This window comes from Ambystoma mexicanum, chromosome 1p (assembly GCF_040938575.1).
Source record: "Ambystoma mexicanum isolate Mex_15411 chromosome 1p, UKY_AmexF1_1, whole genome shotgun sequence".
Classification (NCBI taxonomy): domain Eukaryota; kingdom Metazoa; phylum Chordata; class Amphibia; order Caudata; family Ambystomatidae; genus Ambystoma; species Ambystoma mexicanum.
Window position 1 is genome coordinate 1,263,530,392 of NC_090921.1, and position 21,951 is coordinate 1,263,552,342.

The 21,951-nt window shown below is 51.0% G+C and overlaps 1 protein-coding gene across 1 annotated transcript in view; it reads right to left on the reverse strand.

The window, feature by feature from the left end:
- The window catches only part of SHANK1 (SH3 and multiple ankyrin repeat domains 1), a 2,604,687-nt gene that overhangs the window by 138,092 nt on the left and 2,444,644 nt on the right, over window positions 1–21,951 (reverse strand). Inside the window, exon 22 of the mRNA XM_069605116.1 lies at window positions 4,014–4,141. Coding sequence (XP_069461217.1) covers window positions 4,014–4,141 — 128 coding nt within the window. The remainder of the gene's footprint in view (window positions 1–4,013; window positions 4,142–21,951) is intronic.

A 21,951-nucleotide genomic window follows, 5' to 3' on the forward strand; every position in this document is an offset into this window, starting at 1 on the left:
TTCACAGCGACACAGATTGAAGAAGGATCCTACCCATTAAGAGGTGCTACAGCTAAAGTAATCACCCTGAAGCATGATAGCCATGGAAAACATCACACCAATCCTAAATAATACATTTCAACCTTTTTATAATGCATGGGCATCATAGCAAACTTCCTAATGAACCACGAGCATCTAACCCACAAACTTGTATAACTGAATATCTTCGAACTGATTTAATTATCCAATAACCTGACGTATTATTGTAACTGTAAACAAGCACAGGCATTCCCTGGGGAAACGACGAAGAGGCCGGACAATCAGAGGGAGTTCTGGGGTCAGGATGATGGGGTCATTTAGCAAATTAATTGGCAATGTATTATGATTTGTTTTGTTTTGTCATTACATGTACATTAGATGTTGCCAATTAAACAATGAAAATACTAAACAAAGCTGGGGTGGGGGGGGGGATCTGTCATGGTAGTTAGCCTCCTTTGTACTCCTTACAGTTCCCCATGCAGCAGTTAGTCATCCATGCCTCTATAGGTGGAACCTGCAGCAGTTGCACAAATGTAGTCTCTTTTCAGCAAATGGTGTTTTCTCCTTGGCAGCAGTTGCAGACTATTTTACAGCAGTTGCCTTCTCGTAATCGCTTGCCTTTGCCGCCGATTCCCTCGCTGTAGTGAGTCTCTCTTGCAAAATGCTCCCTTTCTCGTAGCTATTTCAATTTCCCTTTTAGAAGTCACCCTATCCTTAGTGGGAGGTACTGTCTCCATTGCAGCAGCCAGGCTCATTGGCATACTTTAGTCTCATGTGCAGAAGATGCTTCCTCCTTTGCAGAAATTGCTATCTTTGTTATTTGTTTATTTAAGCATTGTATGCATTGTCCCAAGAGACCAATAGCACCTTGTGTCTGCTCTACATTGCAAGATCACAGTGTGACGCAGCTGCTCAAACATCCCTTGAAATAGTGACTGTGGTATTTGCATGGGTTACAGTCTGCTGTGAAGCTGTCAGTCTGTTACAGCAATTGAGTTTTCCTACATCCGTGTCAGTAGTTAGCATTTCCAATGCTGCAGCTACAGCCTACTTTCCAGCAATTGCAGTCTTCTTTACATCATTTACAGTTGGCCGAATCGAAGATACAGCATTGGCCACAGACCGCAGCCTTGCAGTAGGCGCAACCCTCTTTGCGGCAGTTACAATCTTCTGTGTTGAAAATGCCTTCCTCCTTGCGGTTGTTTGTCTTTGAAGCTGAAGATGCAGTTCCTTCTGCAGAAGTTACTGTCCTTCCTTCCCTTCCAATACTGACAGCCTCTGTTGCAGCCGATCCATTGTCACTGTGAGGACTACCCATCTTCCTTGCAGCAGTTGCGTTACATATTCTCCTTTCAGCAGGTGCAATACCTTTTGCAACCATAAGAGTCTCCCAAACAGTCATTCCAAACAGCCTAAAGTAGTTTAGGTCTCCTTTGCGGCATTTTGGGCCATACCCGAGTTTTTAAGTCTCCTTTGCAGCAGCTACAGCTTCTCTTGCAGAATAGAGACTCTCTTGAAGTAGTTACGCACCCATTGCAATTGTTACAGGTTCCCAACATCAAAAGGAATTAGTTGTAGATCCCTTTCTGGAAAGCCACCTTGAACCTCTGATGGAAAGCACGCTGAATTTTAGGGCAGTACGCATCACAAACAGTGAGTTGCTAACCATGACACTTATTTATGAAAACCTTGCGCATCGACATGTGTTGGGGGTGAGGGATGGGAGTGCAAAAACCAAATAAGCAGAAAGGCAAGCATTATCATTTCAGTTAATTATTGACAAGTGTTACAGAATTAAATATTCCTGGCTCCGTCCCAAAATCTGCCTCAAAGCAGGGGCTCTGTAATTCATGTGACTGTCATTCATTCAAAATGACTGTCTCGCCAGGTCTCTGTGTTACGGACCATCACCAATTTCCATGTTACAGTAGGACCTCCGAAAATCATTTCTCTGAACTTTGTATCTGATGGACTCACATATGTGTTTTGCCTATTGAAATGAAGACACAACAAATCTGGCAACCGCTCCTTTGCGCCAAGGATGTGTAGCATGTGTTATGTATCACGGTGCACGTTTCATAGCAAAGATATTGAATTGCGTTCCTGTGAGGAACATTTGAGGCGTTAGGTAGAATTACGTCTTCAGAGGCAGTACTCCCTTTCAGACCGAGAGGAGAGTGGCTGTGGAGAGGTTCTGTAGTTCCCTGTCAGCAGTTGCAATCCCCCTTGTGTTTCAGTTTTTTTTATTTGTAAAAAGTAAAGTACAAAATGTAAGAGCTTCATGGCCTGAGAGCATGGGGGAAGGCACATTGTGGCCAACATAATCCAATTAACAGCGAATGGTAGCTTCGGTAAAGGCTTTCAAGTTACACAGAGCTTGTAAGGATTCAACAAGTGAATAAAGGAGCAACATGTGGGGCTGGAGTTTGCATTTGTGGAGCAGCACATTGGGAATCACTCCTAAAAGCTGTTCTTTTTTCAGTTTACCCTGAAATACATGAGGGTAGCGGTGTTGCATATGTTCACAGACCTTCCATAGGTATTAAAGGCGATAGAGGAGAAACCTCCGTGGCTCTGCTTTAGCTCTTAGTTCTGTACCTTAGCATGTAAGGGGCACAGAGCATGGGCAGAGCAGTACCTTTTGATTTGACCCTATAACTGTTTGAAAAAAAAGAGTTGCGCCGTCAAAGCTAAGTGAATATTAAACATGACTTTGGCTTCCATTGGAAATTACGTGCGATTCTGAGGTGGGAGAAAATTGGCTGGCACTTTGTGATGCCAAACATTAACTTAACAATAGTGTTCTGTACTTTTTGTATGATTCTGCATAAGGCACTGTATTAGCCAAGTTGAGAATTGACAAGATCATCAAACCCCTAAGCGTTATTGGTGATAGAGGGTAGCATGTTCACGAACTGTTATTTTTAGAATGATAATTTCAACACTGCTCCTACCTACCTAAGAGATTAGGCTGGGGATGGCATCCCAAATAACTCCAGGTTGCACCTTTTGGCCTTGATGGGGACTGCTTCTCCAAAGACAGTGTCAGCAGGGTAGTGGCTTTCAGTTTTTTTAAGCGGGTCTGAGAACTAGAATCTCAGTTATGCATGCACATAGTTTGAGGCTGATTTGTCACATTACGGATGCAGTAGCCCTAAGCTTCAAATATGCCGCGTGACTGGCCCTGCACACGTAGGTGAAATTGGATCAATTAAAGTGTGGGAGAGGAGAGGTTGGTGCTTTGAAGACAATGGAAAAGCATTTAATCATCCACTGTGTCAAACGCTGCAGAAATGTCTAGTGAGTTAAGCTTGAGAAGGGAGTGATTGCCTGCAAAGTTGAGCAGGTCTTTCCACACTGATTTCATGGATGTGCCCACTCCATGGTATAGAGGACAACCAAATGCACATTGGTCGAGGATACAGTGGTAACTTTGTAACTTTGCTCTATGTTTTTATGCAACCTTGTAACGTGCCCAGATACCTCCGGGTTTGGTGCGCTATATAAATAAATAAAAAAACAAAACAAACAAACTTTGCATCACTTGCAGACTCATCTTTATTGATGAATGCCTAATGGACAGAGGTTGCAATATCCCTTGAAATAGCTTGCACCATTGCAGCACGTATAATCTCCCGTGTAGTAGTGCAACTTTACTTACAGCACCCTGTCTCCCGTGAGTAGTTATAATCTCCCTTATAATATTTAGCTTTCTCTGCAGCCTTTGATGTCCCCACTGCAAAGGCTGAACTCAGGAACCTCCAAGCAATGTTAGTGTACACTTAGCAGTGTAGTGCAGACTAAATATACCTGAATGTATGAAATAATATTATTCTCAATTCATACATGAAATGAATAGAGAAGCAGGACACTGTTCAGTATAGCTTATGGACTTATTTTGCAGGCAAGTCAAAAAGGCCACACGAGAAGCCCCTTCATTGCCTAATTCTGAAAGAAACAGACACGTTTGGAAACAGTGCTGGCTCCATTCATACCTCTGGAGTGAAGAAGCCTTTTCCGGTGGCAGAACGGGATTTTCCCAGCGATGCCATCCCACTGGGAGCGCTCCCCTCATTCACACTGATGGTTTGCTGGGCAGCTGCCAAGATCTCATCCAATTTATCTTTAAAGGAAAGAGAAGAGTTATTGTCATTTTGAGTGAGTGAACTAAACAGGTCACATATTATACTACACACATTGTGACTGCTCCCCTTTAACAAAGTTACTCTCACCAAGCAGGTCACATAGCTTAGTTATCAGTCGCTCTCTTTTCCTTCGACCCCTTCGTATTTCTCTCTCTCTCTCTCTCTCGCTCTCTTTCTTTCCCTTGCTCTTTTTTGCTGGTTCAGGCCTGTCCCTCATATCCTTTGAGTATCTCAGAGAACTTCAATCCAGTCTCATGTGCGTTAAGGCAGACTTACTCACAAGTTCAGATACAGGCGAGGACCGCCTTAAGGGATGAGAGCAGTTGGACGAATGAAGGGGGACCTGCTAGTTTAGAAAGAATTCTGTGAAAATCATCAGGAGTTGCTGATGGGGAGACGTGAGGACCAGCTCTCGTGGATGTTTTCAGTGTTTTCAGTTGCAGGAGGAACAGTAGGGGTTTCGTTTACCTGGACAACCTCTGGTATACAGAGAAATGGCTGAACAATTGGACCAAATAAGGGCATTGCATTTGAAAGTTAATTACCATAATAGCAGCGTTTACATTGCATGGACATTGGTCATTAGCTCATTAAACTGTCAATTTTAAAGTGGATAGAGAGGGCGGTGGGTCAGCTAATAAACAGACAGTTGGCAAAGGTTAAGAAAGTGCTTAGTCTTCTAACAGTGAGTGTTTACCAAAGGTGGGTTTGGCTGGCGCTGTATGCCTTCATCGCGGAGCTGTGCAGTATATGTGGTTCTCTCATAAGGGCCTGATGCTATCAAGACAGGCTGCTAGTATAGCAACATAGCCAAGAAGATAACCAGTTGTATAGAAAATGGTTATATTCTCTAAAAAGCGATCATGGGAGAACTGGGGCCAGGGATATGGGTGCCGGGCACTGGTTGGCTACTGCCAAGTTTGTCTTCTATGCTTCCATGTGCACAATAAGGGAATGCAGGAATCTGTTGACGAGGGAGTGTTTTTCCGTGATGATGGCAGAATCGGCATTTAGTTATGATGATAATGTTTTGATCACGATCCAATGGAGCTAGAATAGAGGCATGCCACAGAGGGGTCAAGTGGGCCTTCAGTGGAGCAGACATGCAGACAAAGTGTATAAAGATAGGCAAGGTGCCGCGATGAACCATCACTTAGATGACAGTTTAGTGGAGGAAACACTTGTGACTCAATGGCCACCGGATCACACAGTGACATGGAGTGTCAGTAGAAAAACAAAACATTTAGTTCAAACTGACCAACAAAGAAGAGGAAAGGGAGGGTAATGGCTTCAACTGATGCCCATGCCTTTACATTAGAGGGGTGGTGCCCCTGCCACATCTAGTTTTGGATCCTTAAGGGGGAAATAATCTGGTTAAATCACAGAGATAGAATTGGAGAGATCTTTATTTATTTGCATTTGTTAAGCGCACTTGCAGCCCATAAGGCATCGAGGCGCTGTTACAGAGGAAACACAGATTTGAGATAACATACAGGTGCCAGAAGGCTCTTAGTTACAGTATTGGCAGGCATATAGGCAATGGAGGATACAGATTTGGATTTACACAAAAAGTCTGGTTTTGATAGCCTTACGAAAGGCTAGGTGGGACTCAATGAGCCTTAGGTGAGGAGGCAGGGCGTTCCAGTGCGTGGCTGCTAAGGTGGGGAAGCTGGAGCCACCGGCCCGGACTTTCCGTGAGGTAGGCGTAACAATGGTGTTGGCATAGATGTATCTGAGCGGTCTTGTGGCGGAATGCCTTTTGATTCTGTTAGCCAGATAGGGGGGGCAAGTTCGTGAAGGCATTTGTGGGTGAGGGCAAGAGTTTTAAAGACAATTCTCTGTTTGACAGGGAACCAGTGTACTTGCCTTCTGATTTCAGAGATATGGGTTCTTCTTGCAGTACCGGTGGCTGCCCTTAGTGCATTGTTTTGGGCTAGCTGAAGTTTGGCCAAGTTTTTGTTGGATGTCCCCACGAGAAGGGCATTACAATAGTCAAGTCTAGATCTGATGATTGCCCTGGCAATCGTGAGGCAGCTTTGATGGGCCAGGAAAGGTCTGGCTGCGTTAAGTACTTTGGGGTAGTAGGCTGAGGAGGTGGCAATGGCATTGACCTGCCTGTCCATGGACAGGTCGGAGTCGAGGTAGACTCTGAGTGTCTTAACATGGTTTGAGACAGTAATTGGAATGTTATCAATAGTGAAAGAGGCGTACTGTACTCCAAGGTTACCGAGGGTGGCTGGTGAGCCAACAAGGAGGAGTTTGGTTTTTTCGCTACTGAGGCAAAGCCAATTCTCCGCCATCCAGGATTGGATGGTGGAGTAGATCGAGGAGAGGATGTTGGAGTCAGCTAGGTAGTCGCCTGTGAGTGGGATGAGTACCTGTGTATCGTCCGCATAGTTGGTATATGATATACCAAGGGAGTCCAGGATGCTAAACAGGGGCCTAGTAAAGAGGTTGTAGAGTGTAGGTGCGATACAGGATCCCTGGGGGACACAGCAGGTGAGGAGGCTGGGGGTGGCGGCGGCAACTTCAGAAAAGACTTTCATGGCCCTTTCTTGAAGAAAGGAAGTGATCCACTGGCAGGGTTTAGGGGAGAAGTTGGCTTCGGTGGCTAGGTGGTGACACAGGGTATTATGGTCAACCAAGTCGAACGCTGCGGAAAGGTCAGGGAGCAATAGGAGGGCAGGTTTGCCTGCGTCTCTGAGATCATCCATTTGGTTTTTAAGGTCTAGGAGGGCCGTTTCAGTGCCATGTCGGGGGCGGAACCCAGATTGCCGTAGGCCGAGGAGACGGCTGTCCTCTAGGAACTTCTGGACTTGCAGGTAAGCTGCTTTGTCCAAGATTTTGAGTAGGAAAGGTACAGTCGTGATGGGCCTGTAATTCCCAGGGAGAGTAGGGTCGAGAGAGGGTTTCTTGAGGAGTGGGCGTACCCAGGCTTCCTTTAGTCCTGATGGGACATGACCTGATTGGAAGGATGAGTTAATAAAGGCTGTAAGGAAGGGGGCTAGGCTGGGAGCAGAGTCTTTGATGAGGCGCTGGCCGGGCAGGCGGCACCTTTGCAATTGGAAGGTTTAATAGAATTGAGCAGGGTGATGACCTCTTGCTCGGTAATGTTTTTGAATTCGAACAGGGGGGAAGACGTGGTCTTGGTGGGTGGCTTGACGTGCATTAGAGGCAGGAGGGGAGGGGCGAGCAGGAGCAGGGGACCAATTGCAGGCCTTGGCAGAGGCTTGGTGCTTCCTTGTTGCTACGGCAGCCACGGCTGCGGCCATCTTAGCCTCTCCGTGCATCTCGTGGCCTGCAATGGCCGTGTGGGGCATATTTATGCACTCCCGTGCTACGGTGGCATGATAAACAGCTGATGCTGTTGTTGGACGTTGCTGTATGTCTAGTGGCATTTCTGGGCACTCCTGTGCTACGGCCGCGAGCGACACGGGATTCCTCATGGAAGCAGCTGATGGAGGAGGGATCTGCTAATGGTTCACTCGCAGCGGAGCTGCAGAGAGTGAGCTTGGCCTTTCCTCCTGGCCTTCGCTCCTTTGGGATGCTGGAGGTGGTTTGTCTTTAAATTGAAATGGCCTTCACTTGCAGTTAGGAAGTTTGGAGGGGAAAGGGAGCCAGCTGCTATAGACAAGTCAGGGAATAAAGTGAATAGGCAATTCACATCATTTTGGAGGCATATTGGCGGGGCCCACCTTGTGCATGATTGCAATGCATTTGATTCTCCAACGTTCCCTAAACCAGACAGAGAGTTCCTGTCATTTATAGGCCAATGTATTAAATATATTTCAGAAGCAATAACAGGGTACTCTTGAAGGATTGTGCAAAGAACAGAAATAGCACCCGTGGGAAGAATGTTTCTGTGTGCAGAAAAATATCACAATGGCTCTGCCAGTAAGCATATATATTTAATTAGAAAGTGGGCTGAAGTGAGGATCCCAAGAATGCCGCTCCACACCCCCAAAAACATGACAGGATGTAGAGCTAGGAATGCTTGCAGCTGGCCATCTTATTTTGGACGAATTCTAAGTGCACCAATGGCTGAAAGGTACACAGAAAAGTATCCACTCAAACAGCCATGCAAACCGAATCCAGTACATGTCTTCACAGGTATAGGGGAAGAAACGGAGATCGTGTACGCTAATACACTGATGGATAGTATCGATAAAGCACCAAGAAGCCACAGAGCTGACGTCACTAGGGACACCACAACGTGCAGCATTAGCCATGAAGCACACTTGCAGTGCTGCACCGCGTTACATAAACACACATCGGCATACACGAAGAAGATGCTTACACCGTTTTATAAACTAGAGGACGGATACATATGCATACTGTCAAAGCTTTTAGTATTTTTCTCATTAGCCAAATACAGTAACGCAGAAACGAAATACAGCAAGAGACCCAGAAAAAGTTTGCAGATGCTTAAAGCAAATAATCCTATGGAACTATGGAGCCTGGTATTACCATGTGTGACTAGCCTATAGGTTACTTAGAATAACAAGTGCATGTAGAAATCATAAAGTCTAAGGAAAATTACAGCAGGCCTCAAGCCACAGAGCATGAGACGAGAAGAGCTGATTCAGGCTGCCCAGAGCATAAAGCAGGCTCACAGCCAAAGTCAGAGATGGTCACATTCCAAACTTTAGACAAGGACCAGTTGCAGAGAAATGGAATAAATCCACATAAATGCAAGCTCAAGAGCTTGATTTTGTGGTCTCCAAGCATGTGATGCAGTTGAGCCAGACAATGGGCATTCACTGTGGTGGGAAAGCAGAGCAAGTGCCAGCAAACCAGACAAGGAAGGCAAAATGTGTTGCAAAGTAGGGTTGCACTCTCATAGTCAAAGATGGTGTATTACCAGTTGCAATACAGACACACAATCATTTCACATGACCTTGAAGAGGTGCACAGAGGGCTGTAAACTGAATCGTATCCCAGGACAGGGGAGCTCAGCTCTAACCAATCATAGCATAAAAACCACGGGTGGATGTCAAGAGGCAGGAACCAATGCTAAGCTCATTACTCTGCAACAATGTAATAGATAATTTCTTGGTAACGGGACAGGCAAACCAACCACCTGACATGTGAAGACAAGTAGGATGACCTCTATAGGGTTCTTCCATAGGTAATACACTCTCAATACTGAATCCTCTGTGGTAATATGTTTTTGGGAGAAGGGCGCACAGATGACCCAATTTGATCACAAAAACTAAATGCATACCATGGAATACTGAGAAGTACTGGTGAATATTGATTGTCTTGTATGATCCCTGTTGGTTTTTTGTAACAAACCACAGTTCTAACTTGCCATCGGTTGTGTCCTCTGTTTATTCTGGGGAAGGGTGTTGGGCCCTTGAGGGTGAGGCAGACCCCCAGATGACCTCTGGTATACCCGGGAGAACTACCCCAACCGGGCAGTTTCTGGCAACCAGGCACCAAGGTGGACAAATCAGCTAGGTTGTCCATAAGTTTGCAACAGAAAAAGGGTGTTGGTTTCTGAAATATGGAAGACCATTATTCTAGAATACGGAACCAAAGGATCAGGCAAGAATGACACTTAGATCAATAAGGAAAGTGCATTAGGCTTTAAAAGGAGTGTGTGAGAGATTTGAGTTGTGAGGAAGTCCCCTGCCTGGCTCTGGGGGCATCTAGTGGGGTGATCAAGGTGATAGGTAAGATACCCACACAAACCAATAGATGATGGACCCACAGGCAGCATGGGGAGGATACCCTGGACACCCTTACTAAATTCCCATCACAGAAAAGAGGATTATCACATGTTTAGAATATGTACCTGACTCATTACGAGACTCTGCACTTACGTGCGCAAACTCAGAACTGAGTGGCAGCAATGATACAAAGTTTCCCTGCAATCAAAGATTACCCATTCATTGTTCTCAGCAGACTGGTCCAGCTGTTGTCAGTGTCCCTTTAAGGGAACAGAGCCTTCAGCTTTAAAGCAGACATGAAGCATGTAGATTATTCATTCTAGATCTAACACCAGAGACCTGCTTGGCATGTTAAGAATTCTTTAGCAAATCCCACCAGGCACCAGAATCCAACTAAATGTGCTACCGAAGCGTTTTCGAGAGCCCACAGATAATAAAAGAGCATAGCAAATTGTCCCTTTATACTCGCTACTTGAGCACACAGCAAAGGCTGTTATAAATGCCAGCAACAGTGACGTGGCTAGCCCACTGGATCATACCATTCTGTACTAATTTCCTTGCAGAGCGAGCATACGGAGCGCTCACAGAAAAACAGTGCCATATTCAAATTCACTTTTCCCTTACTTACCACGATAACAAACACCCATACTCCACAAGCCTGAGCTCAAAGACACAGACACTTCAGGCGAACCCGGTGGAGGGTCCTGGAACACGATGGGGGCAGAAGTAAAAATCAAAATGGTGGCTTCCTATTATGAAGGCTTAGTTCATCCAAGAGTTTCCAAATCACATACAGGTGACCCCATTAAAAAGAGCCTGGCTCAATTACCCTCACAGGTGCAGAAACTCGCAGAGGACCAAACCTCAGGGAAGGTGATACAGGGACATTTACAAGCCGATTCATGGAATAAATGTGCGCCGAAAATCCCGGCGCAGAGGGGCCAATGCGTGCGCTGCGCCGAAAATCAGCGCAAAGCGCAGGGAAACCAGCGCACGTCGATTCATGGAAGTCCCTGCGCAAGAAAAGCAGAGGACGTGCGCGGAAAAAACGCGCGGCGCAGGCCGGCGCACAGGTCAACCAACGTCGTGCGCCACGGCCACTGCGCCATCACTCCGAGCGCAGCGCACAGCTCTAAAGTAGGCGGAACACAGGGCGGGACACTCGGAATGGGGAATAAAATGGGGCACAACACTCGGAATGGGGAAGAATGTGGGCGGCACGGGGAAAGTTCAGGAGGCAAGTGCGCGGAACGCCCACACGCTCGCATACAACACGTATTCATGGAATAGAATAGGGCAAAAAAGCGCACGCTCAAAGCAGCGCACAGGCACAAACAGGCACAAACACGACCGCCACAAGAAAGCAGGCGGTAGCGTGTCTGCGCCTGCAAGAAATGTGCGCTAAAAGGCGCGCCAACAAATAGCACCTATATACAGACATGACCAATGTACAATACTGTTGCCCTCCTGGACAAATGACGTACAAAGGGGTACCCACAAACACAGACACGCGCAGAGAGAAAAAATAAACGTGTGCGTGCATACCGGGGTGCGCGGTAAGTTCCACACGCGATATGGGCGGGTACGTGGATTGCAGGGGTGCGCGGGAAGTTCCACACGCGATATGGCAGGGAACGTGGATTCGAGGGGTGCGCGGGAAGTTGCACACGCGAAATGGCCGGGTACGTGGATTTCAGGGGCGCGCGGGAAGTCCCACACGCGATATGGCAGGGAACGTGGATTCGAGGGGTGCGCGGGAAGTTGCACACGCGAAATCGCCGGGTACGTGGATTTCAGGGGCGCGCGGGAAGTCCCACACGCGATATGGCAGGGAACATGGATTCGAGGGGTGCGCGGGAAGTTGCACACGCGAAATGGCCGGGTACGTGGATTTCAGGGGCGCGCGGGAAGTCCCACACGCGATATGGCAGGGAACGTGGATTCGAGGGGTGCGCGGGAAGTTGCACACGCGAAATGGCCGGGTACGTGGATTGCAGGAGTGCGCGGGAAGTTGCACACGCGAAATGGCCGGGTACGTGGATTGCAGGAGTGCGCGGGAAGTTGCACACGCGAAATGGCCGGGTACGTGGATTGCAGGAGTGCGCGGGAAGTTGCACACGCGAAATGGCCGGGTACGTGGATTGCAGGAGTGCGCTGGAAGTTGCACACGCGAAATGGCCGGGTACGTGGATTGCAGGAGTGCGCGGGAAGTTGCACACGCGAAATGGCCGGGTACGTGGATTGCAGGAGTGCGCTGGAAGTTGCACACGCGAAATGGCCGGGTACGTGGATTGCAGGAGTGCGCTGGAAGTTGCACACGCGAAATGGCCGGGTACGTGGATTGCAGGAGTGCGCGGGAAGTTGCACACGCGAAATGGCCGGGTACGTGGTTTTCAGGGGCGCGCGGGAAGTTCCACACGCGATATGGCCGGGTACGTGGATTTCTGGGGCGCGCGGGAAGTTCCACACGCGATATGGCAGGGAACGTGGATTCGAGGGGTGCGCGGGAAGTTGCACACGCGAAATCGCCGGGTACGTGGATTTCAGGGGCGCGCGGGAAGTCCCACACGCGATATGGCAGGGAACGTGGATTCGAGGGGTGCGCGGGAAGTTGCACACGCGATATGGCCGGGTACGTGGATTTCTGGGGCGCGCGGGAAGTCCCACACGCGATATGGCAGGGAACGTGGATTCGAGGGGTGCGCGGGAAGTTGCACACGCGAAATGGCCGGGTACGTGGATTGCAGGAGTGCGCGGGAAGTTGCACACGCGATATGGCCGGGTACGTGGATTTCTGGGGCGCGCGGGAAGTTCCACACGCGATATGGCAGGGAACGTGGATTTGAGGGGTGAGCGGGAAGTTGCACACGCGATTTGGCTGTGTGCTCCCAGGCATTACCTGTACACCCTCCACGGCCCCTGCAGGCAGCACACACCACAGGGAACTACCCTGCACACCTGCTCATGTCTCCCACCACCCCCACCCCCAGCACTGTGGGCAACCTGCCAGCAGGCCCCCACCCATGGCCAACCCATGTCTCCCACCACCCCCACCCCCAGCACTGTGGGCAACCTGCCAGCAGGCCCCCACCCATGGCCAACCCATGTCTCCCACCACCCCCAACCCCCCATCCACCTGGGGCACCCTCCACCAGGCCCCCACCCATGTCCCCCTGGCCCCTGGTCCTGACGATACACAATAATGGCAGTAATGACCAGCATACCCAGCACAAACACCCAGGCAAGGATTGCATGCACCCACATAGTGAATGCAATCACATGACACAACCCCAAAGGCAAGTAAGCAAAAGAACACATGTCCGCCACACACACATACACAATGGGTGCAAGTCAATGTCAAAACCCATATCATGGCATGTAAGAAACCAAAGAAAAAATGACACAAGTGTAAGATAATATTAAAATGTATTAAAAAATAAAAATAAAGTAAACTCTGACAACTATCTGGTAAAGCAAATAAAAGGTCCATGTCCGGGAACAAAAATGAGAAACCAAAAAACAAAGGATAGAAAAATGAATAGATTTTGTCCAAAGTAAACACATGTAGAATGAAATGAAAGATAAACCATTACGACATGGTGTGACCAATATGAAAGTAAAAAAATTTATCTCACAAAAAATAACTATATTTACAGGATTGTTCAAGGGTCCATGAGCCCAACACCACAAATTAAACCTAATACTAACTATTTAAAAAAATATGTACAAAGAAGTGGCCATTGTCCAAGCGGTCCAAAAAAAAAAAATTAAATAAAGGAAACCTAGCACTAACTAACTAAAAAACTATATACAAAGGCAGCGGGCTAGTCCTGCGGCTCACTTGGTGATGCTGGCCAGGGCATCCTCGAACTCCATGTCAATGTCCTGGAGGCGGGACTCAGTCCTGGCCCCGAGGTCTCGCAGGGACAACCCCATGTGCTCTCCAAATTCCCTGCGAGCCTCCTCGAGGCACTCAGCCCGCCTCAATGCCTGATGCATGGAGATCTCCGCCCTGGCCATGGCGAGCCGCTCCTCTTCCGCCCGCTGCCGCTCCGCACCTATCCGCTGGCCAAACTCCTCCCACACGGAACACACCGCCATGCCAGGGTTGCCCTGCCCTCCGGCCGATGCCTGCCCCTCCGATCTTGATGGCCCTGAGCCATGATGCCTCCCACGTCGAGCCCGCTGCTGCCTGCGACGCCACTGCCTCTGCCAGCACGACGGCATCCAGGCTGATGGTAACCACCGACGCCGTCGTGCACGTGCCCTGCCCGATGATGCCGGCACATCTTCCATCTGCTGGGGTCCACTTGCTGTGTCGTCCACCCCTGCTGGACCTCCGACTCCCAACTGCGGCAGGGATGGGATCCCCACCGAGCTGGCTGCATTGGTCGGGGCAGGTCCACAGGGGGCCATGGTGGCATCTGGGCCGGAAGACGGCAAGGAGAACGACTGGTGGATAGCCTGCACAGAGGAGGAGAGGGCCGTCAGATTGGCCAACACATGCAGGAACCCCCCGAACATGGCCGATCCCAATTGGGCCACGTCGGCACGGTGCACTTCGTGATGACGTGCGTGCTCCTCCCGGGAAGCACGCACGGCATCACGAATCACAGCCGTGCGCATCGCGACCCCAATCAGGACCTGCTCCACGCGGCCAGGGGTTCCCACGGCCGCAGGTGGAGGGGAGTCAGTTGACATGGACATCCCCTCTACCTGCGGACGGGCCTGGGACGGGGCATCCCTGCTGGTGCATGGTGGTGCACTCACAGGGTCAGGGACAGCGACATGCACAGGCCCCTCCACGGTGACCTGTGCTGCCTCCTGCCCCTGGCCCTGGACTGCACCACTTGCACCAGCAGGGATGCTCCCACCAGGGCCCATGTGTGCACCAGTGTCGGCCTCCTCCTCCTCTGTGCAAACCACCAACCTGGATGGCTCCTCACCGTCTCCCGCCGTAGCAGGCCCCTGTGGGGGCTCACCCACCCCTTCCGCTGCAGCCGTGGGGGCATCCCCGCCGCCTTGCTCCACAGCGCCGTCTCCGCCCTCTTCTTCACTAGCCGCTGCGTAGAGGGAGACAAAGAACACAAGCATCAGGCTACTGTACAATGGTCCCCTAGACAGGAAGCAATAGCAGATGAGCACCCCTGTCAAAGTACACTTCCATCATGTCCCTCCACAACACATGGGTCAGTCCAGGCAAAACACACACAGTAACAGGCATGGTGCATGCCATGCACATTTCCATGCATGTCCAATTGACTCTTGAAACATTCAATGAAATGTAACTCACATGCATCATGGCTCATGCATATCACATGCACACACTACACCTCAGTCACATCCATCTGGCCACAATCACACCAAACACAGGCAAAACAAGGGTAAGGTGGGTGCGTCACTGAATCTGTGCATTGTCACACACATGAGTCATGCATCCATGGCATGCACAAGTCACAGACATGCAGGTCAGGCACACAGACATGGCTACCATATATGTACCTGGCATCAGCACCCATCCTCACCCCCATCCATGTCCAGGTACAGAGACTGGCATGCTCTCATGTCCCAAATCTGCATAGTGCTCCCCATGCCGCATTTCTACACATGCAACAACCATGTGGGTCACACATCACTGGTCGCACATGCATTACCATGATGTCCCAGCACACATACATGCATACATGGCACATGGCACACATACAGGCAAGTATCATAGAACCAGCACACCGCAACATGCCCTGTCTCACACAGTGATGCTTGGACACTTACCGCTCAACTCCAGACGGGTCTCCCTCTCAAGGATCTGGGCGTGGAGCGCTGGGCGTACGCGTTCCAGGACCCTCTTCTGGATGGAACTCATGTGGCCCCGGCCCCCCTCCACGAGGCGCCGGGCCTTCACAAGGGTCCTGGACCTCAAGTCCTCCCAGCGCTTCTTGATCTTCAAGACGTTGCGGGTTGCCACCCCCTCCGCGTTGATGGCAACCACACAGTCGGCCCAGATCCTCTCCCGTCCTTCCTTGCTGGCGCGGGACGATCCAAAGAGGGCATCATACTGCCCCAGGACATGCTCCACCAGGACACCAACTTCGGTGGCAGTGAAGCTGGTGCCCCTCTGCCCCTCTGGCCTGGGGTTGCCACTGGTGCCAGATGTAGAAGTGCCCGACATGGCAACCCCAGAGGCAGGTGTGGGTGGGCAACTGGGTCCTGGGGCTGGGCTGTGGAGCGATGTAATCCCAGTTGGGAGTCTTCAGTTCCAGCAGGGGTGGACACAGCAACTGGACCCCTGCAGATGGCTGATGTGCAGGCACCAATTGGCAGGGCACGGTGGCAGCAGGCAGGCAGGCAGGCAGGCAGCAGCAGATAGCACGTGGGAGGCTGCTCAGGGCACTTGGGGGGCAGTAACTCGGCCTTCGGGGCAGGAGCGTGGTGTTCCGTGTGTTTTCGGGTGGCCAGCTTGATACGGAGTGATTTGGCACGTGAAATTCCTGCACGTCAGCATGAAATCCGAGGAAAGGCCCTTAGCGCGTAAGTGCGTCAGCACGCATACGCGATTCTATTGGACCAGAGTCCCTCATCGCGTAAGCGCGTCTGACGTGATCCGCACGGGCGTTCCCCACTCAGCACGTGAAGACGGAGCACACGTGGAAATCCTGCACGTCAGAGTGTCATCGCGTGTAATTGGCCAAAAGTGCGCGTACACGCCATTGGCCTATGTACGTGTATTTCATCGCGTGTAATTGGCCAAAAGTGCGCGTACACGCCATTGGCCTATGTACGTGTATTTCATCGCGTGTAATTGCCCAAAAGTGCGCTTACACGCCATTGGCCTATGTACGTGTATTTCAGGGGCGCGCGGCCACTTACACAGGCAAGTACGTCAGCGCACCTGTATGCCTGCAGCGTGGGAATTTCCACACGCGATTGGAGTGGGAACTCGATTCCAGGGGTGCGAGGCTCACACGCTGCCTACTACACGCGCAAGGCATTAATTTGCGCACTTTTCAATAAACAAGCCAGATGCCAGGATGAACATACCGTTCCTAGCAGCAGTGGCAGTGGGCTACCAAAGGAGGATGAGGAGGAGAGTCAGGGCCAGAATATTCACACCCAGAACCAGCCTATTCGGGATGCCTGATGACCAGGTGTATGGGAGGTACAGGTTTCCAGCACACATCATACTGGACCTGGTCAGTGAGTGGGAGGATGACCTCACATCACCCACCCTGTGCTCCCAAGCACTCAGCCCCCTGCAGAAGGTCCTGAATGTACTGCACTTCTTGGCCACTGGATCCTTTCAGCGGACAAGTGCCATAGTGGGTGGTGTGTCACAGGCCACGCAGTCACGCTGCCTACACCAGGTCTTGAACATCATCACTGCACGGCCTTCAGTCCGCAGGCACATATATCTCCCCAGGACTCATGCAGAAAGGCGGACGTGCATCCAGGAATTCTATGGTGTGGCTCAATTCCCCAAAGTGCTTGGTGCAATTGACTGCACACATGTGGCTCTACGTCCACCCAGGGCAACAGAGCACATCTATAGAAACCGCAAGCACTGGCATTCCATCAACGTCCAAGTTGTATGCAATGCCAAGGGAATCATCACATCAGTATATGCCAACTATCCAGGGTCCACCCACGACAGCTTCATCTACAGAATGTCTACCCTATGCCGGGACCTAGAGGCTGGCCAGCATGGAGATACATGGCTGCTTGGTGAGCATGAATGCCACTCCACATGCATGCATGTCAGATACTGGGTCATGACACAACACCACTAATGATACCCATCACCACCTCCGCAGGGGACAGTGCCTACCCTATCAGCCCCCACATGATGACCCCAATCCGGAACCCCACCACGCCACCCCAGGTAAGGTACAACACAGCCCACATTGCTACACGGGGCATAGTGGAGCGCACATTCGGAGTGCTCAAGTCACGCTTTCGCTCCCTTGACCGTTCTGGCGGGCAGCTGTTATATGCTCCCCGAATAGTGTGCAGGATCATAGTGGCAGCATGTGTCCTGCACAACGTTGCAACACGCCGGGGCCTGCCCGTGGACATGGTGGTGCCCCCACATCCACAACCACATGCACGCCCGCTGCGCATGGGAGGGGAAAGGGCACGGGGGGAGGCAGCCCGTACGCAACTGGTGGCCAACTTCTTCACCTAGGAATCACAGTGCTGGCTAGTGCACACTGCTCTGGCACATACCATCTGACAATCAATGATGACTCTACCTGACAATGTCTGAAAATTACTTGACAATGAACTGTCAGATACACATCAGCCTGAGATTGTTAACATGGAAGTGTCAATATGTGTGCACCCCTAGCTACACATACACCAGCTATGCATCACAACGCAAAGACACAACTCCATCAATCTAAAATGCATTGCCACAGGCGATTCACTACATGACAACATTGCCATGTCACCCACTCCCTTCACAGTCCCGCCACTGAGGACACCATGTCATGGTATGTGACAGCAAACAAACTGGCCATCACAACATGACACCAGTGTCACAAATAGCAGTGCCCCAAATGGAACATAGCCGCACTTGAGCAGCTAACCGCCCTGGAGCCACTACTACACACCTGTGTAAGAGTAATTTCTATCAAATTACACACCAACCCACCCTGAAGCCCACCCAAACAAGACACATTGCATGTAATCAATGGTAGTCTCATTACCTGATTCAGCTGGTATGTCCTCACCGTCCAGATGTACAGTGATGGCGCCATGCAAAAGTGTCAGTGCACATCTACCGACATGTAGTGTGACTCCAGAGAGTATGCCCTTGTGAAGATCTGTGTGAAATACCTGCAAAACATGAGCAACATATGTAAGTAGAGGCACATATCATACCATCATGCATAGTTAGGTGCAACAACAATGAACACTATGAATGTCTACACAGTATTGACTATGGACTGGCCAACAGCTCATGGGAGTCCAATGTCACCGTGTAATTTGCTGTCACTTGGGCACACCCTTTGCAAGCCCATGGAAACGGAAGCAGGAGGGGTGTGGATGTCTGCTACCCAAGCATCGAAACCAAACTCAGGACAAGCCTGCATGTGCCCAGCCACAATACAGTGTATGCCCAGGTACCCACACAAGGCAACACTCTTGCAAAATAAAAATGAAAAAGAGAAAAAATGGCCATGAAAGGGCCGGCGGGGGGGGGGGGGCCACCTATGAGGTCCGAGGACAGGATGCACGCCACAATCCACCTGTGTGGATCATGGGAAAGGAAAACACCCCATAGGCTCGTGGCCCACACGGCTACTCTGTTGTGGGAGATGAGTCGCTATGGCTCTGCCCAGACCCTGCAGCTGACTCTGGAGGTGGGGGAGCTGCCTCAGAAGATGGTGTGACAATGGGAGGCAGCCCACGCAAAGCACGAGTTTGCTCCTCCATGGCTGCAAGCAGGCGGGTCTGGTAGTTCTGGTTCTGGGTTATAATCATGCGGAGGTCCCCATGCAGTAACTCCCGGGATGACCTGACCTCCGCACGAGTTGCCTGCATCTCGGCCGAGAGCGTCCGTGTCAGACGCTCCAGCTGCTCCTCTGTCCTTCTATGGGATGAAGCCTCAAGCTCTAACAGGGTCGACCTGAGGTGACGGAGTTCTTCCCTCAGGGCTTCCCTGTGGCGCTGGGACTCCATGGAAAGTGATTCCCGCAGAGTCGCCAGTGCCGCCCGCCTGTCCATGTTGGACGCCAACATATCCTCCCTGTGTGCCTGGCAGATGGACTCTGTAGCCTGCTCCAGTCGCTCCATCAGCCTTTCTGGGGGGACAATGGAAGTGGCCACCCTATCCATGGCCTGTGCAATCATCTCGGATGATGCTGCCTGTTGGGTGGCCATACCGTAGATGGATTGCTCCCATACGGTATTGCCAGGTGGCATACGGCCACCACGTTGACGGGCACCACACCTGCCTGGGGCAAGGCGGACTGCGCCTTGCTGTGCCGGCAAGGCCTCAGGCTGCAGGACTGCATTCCCTCTCTGATCTGCAGCCCCAGGAACAGGATCAGAGATTGGGTGGTGTGGCCCTGCATCCGTAACCACCGGAGGCTGATCTGCCGACACTGACATCCCCATTGAGGCCAATGGCCTGGCTGCAGGTGGGTCGGACAGAGGAGATTCTCTCCCAAGAACACTCACCTGCGACTGCACATAGGTGTCATCCTCCGAGTCTACACCTGAATACTGCTCGGGGGAGGAACCCCCAGAGACACCCCTCGACAGCACGGCCTGCAGCACTTGTGGGTTTTCACCCACAAACACACCACGTCCCTCACTTGTGGTAGGTCGGCCCGGGTTGCCCTCCTGGGACGGCTCCACCACCACATCCCCAGCATCAACAAGTGCTTCGTCCCCTGCAAAGACATGAAAGAGAAAAATGGAAACAGGCATTAGCAGCATGGCATGCAACAAGGGCTGATGAACAACATAGGCAGTAGTCCTACGACACATGTCCTACATGACTGGGAGTCCTCCTATGCATTCACCATCACTGGGTCTGTAGGGGAGGCTCAGGGCATACTATGTACTGATTGGAGAGCAACGCCTGCTCACCTTGATGCCTAGCACTGCCATCACACATTGGGCGGTGATTGCCATGTCAAAGGCACATGCCATCACACACATGGCATGTGACATAGCCACCAAGTGAAGAGGGAGAGGAGGGCTACTTTTTTGGATTTCAACCACTCTGGTCCTGACATTGCATCGTCACATCAATTAGTATACATGTTGTACATGGATCTGCTAGTCCAAATTGGCAACGATGCACAGTGCCTTGTCTACATCAACATAATGCAGTAAACATTGTGATTCCACCTCCCCAACACCTGTAACGGAATAATTTTGCATTCGTGAAGCACCGGTCAAGTAATGTTTGTAGGTGCAGCGGAGCACTGAGGGGTGGTGGGGCAGAAGGGGATGACAGTCAACAATACTACTGGTGCTGGTGTCATTCATGTCACGCAAGTGCAGGGGTGGGTGGCACAATGAAGTGCAAGGGGGAGTGGCGGCTGGAAGTGCTGTACAAGGTAAGTAGGACTTGACGTCAAGGGCAGATGGTGTTAGGCGCAGACAAGTGCTGGGGGGGTGGCCTATAGGGGTACAGAGACAATCATGCTGTGCTGTGGGCTCGGAGGGGACAGGGGAGGTACACACTGCTTCTGGCTCGGCAAGGTCCTTTCAGATTTCTATGTGTCCTGCAGAGTTGTCACATGCCGCAGATATGTGCCCTTGGATTGGGGATCTCATCTTGGTGAGAAGGGTGAGGCGCTATTGCCTTTGGAGCATGTGGCAGGCCAGTTTGCCAGAGGATGGCCATGATGCAGGACATTCCCTCTCTGCCACCCGGCACCTGTGGTTTGGGTTCCCAAGATCCGAGTCATGCCAGGACTCTGCATTGGCATGGGGCTTCAGACAGGTGGTCATGACCGTGGCAAAGACATCCAGTGTACCTGACATGGAGTGGAGCATGGAGTGGGCCCTGTCAGGATGGGAGTGAGCCTAAGGGGGAGCTGGATGGGGGGGAGATTTTGGCAGCATGAGCCTCGACTGACACACACTTCATGGGTCGGAATACCAAGAAGGTGTGTGACAGTGGTGAGGGTGGCTTTGCCTGTGGGGTGTTGAGGGTGAGCTGGGAGGAGAGGAGAATGTGATCACTCCAGGAGAGAGGAGTGCAGAGATGGACGGAGAGGGGAAAGTCAGATGAGATCAGAGCATCAAGAGTGTGCCCTGCAGAATGAGTAGGGACAGACGGGAGTCTAGAGGGTGAGAGGGAGTTGCTGAGGTCACAGAAAGATCACGTGGGGGCGTCAACAGGCATGCAGGTGGATGCGTACCGCACCAAGGATGAGGAATTCTGTGTCTGGGGACATGAGTGAGGAGGAGAGGTGAGGACACTCAGAAAGGAAGTAGTACATTTGACCAGTTTTCCCAGACACAGTACGCACTGTTTGAGAATGTCAAGGTGTGGTGGACAGAAACCTCACACAAGCCATTCCAGAGTGGAGTAGGTCTAAGTAGGTGTGACAGTGGCAGGAATACCCTCAGGGAAGCCAAGGGCACACCCCCCCTGC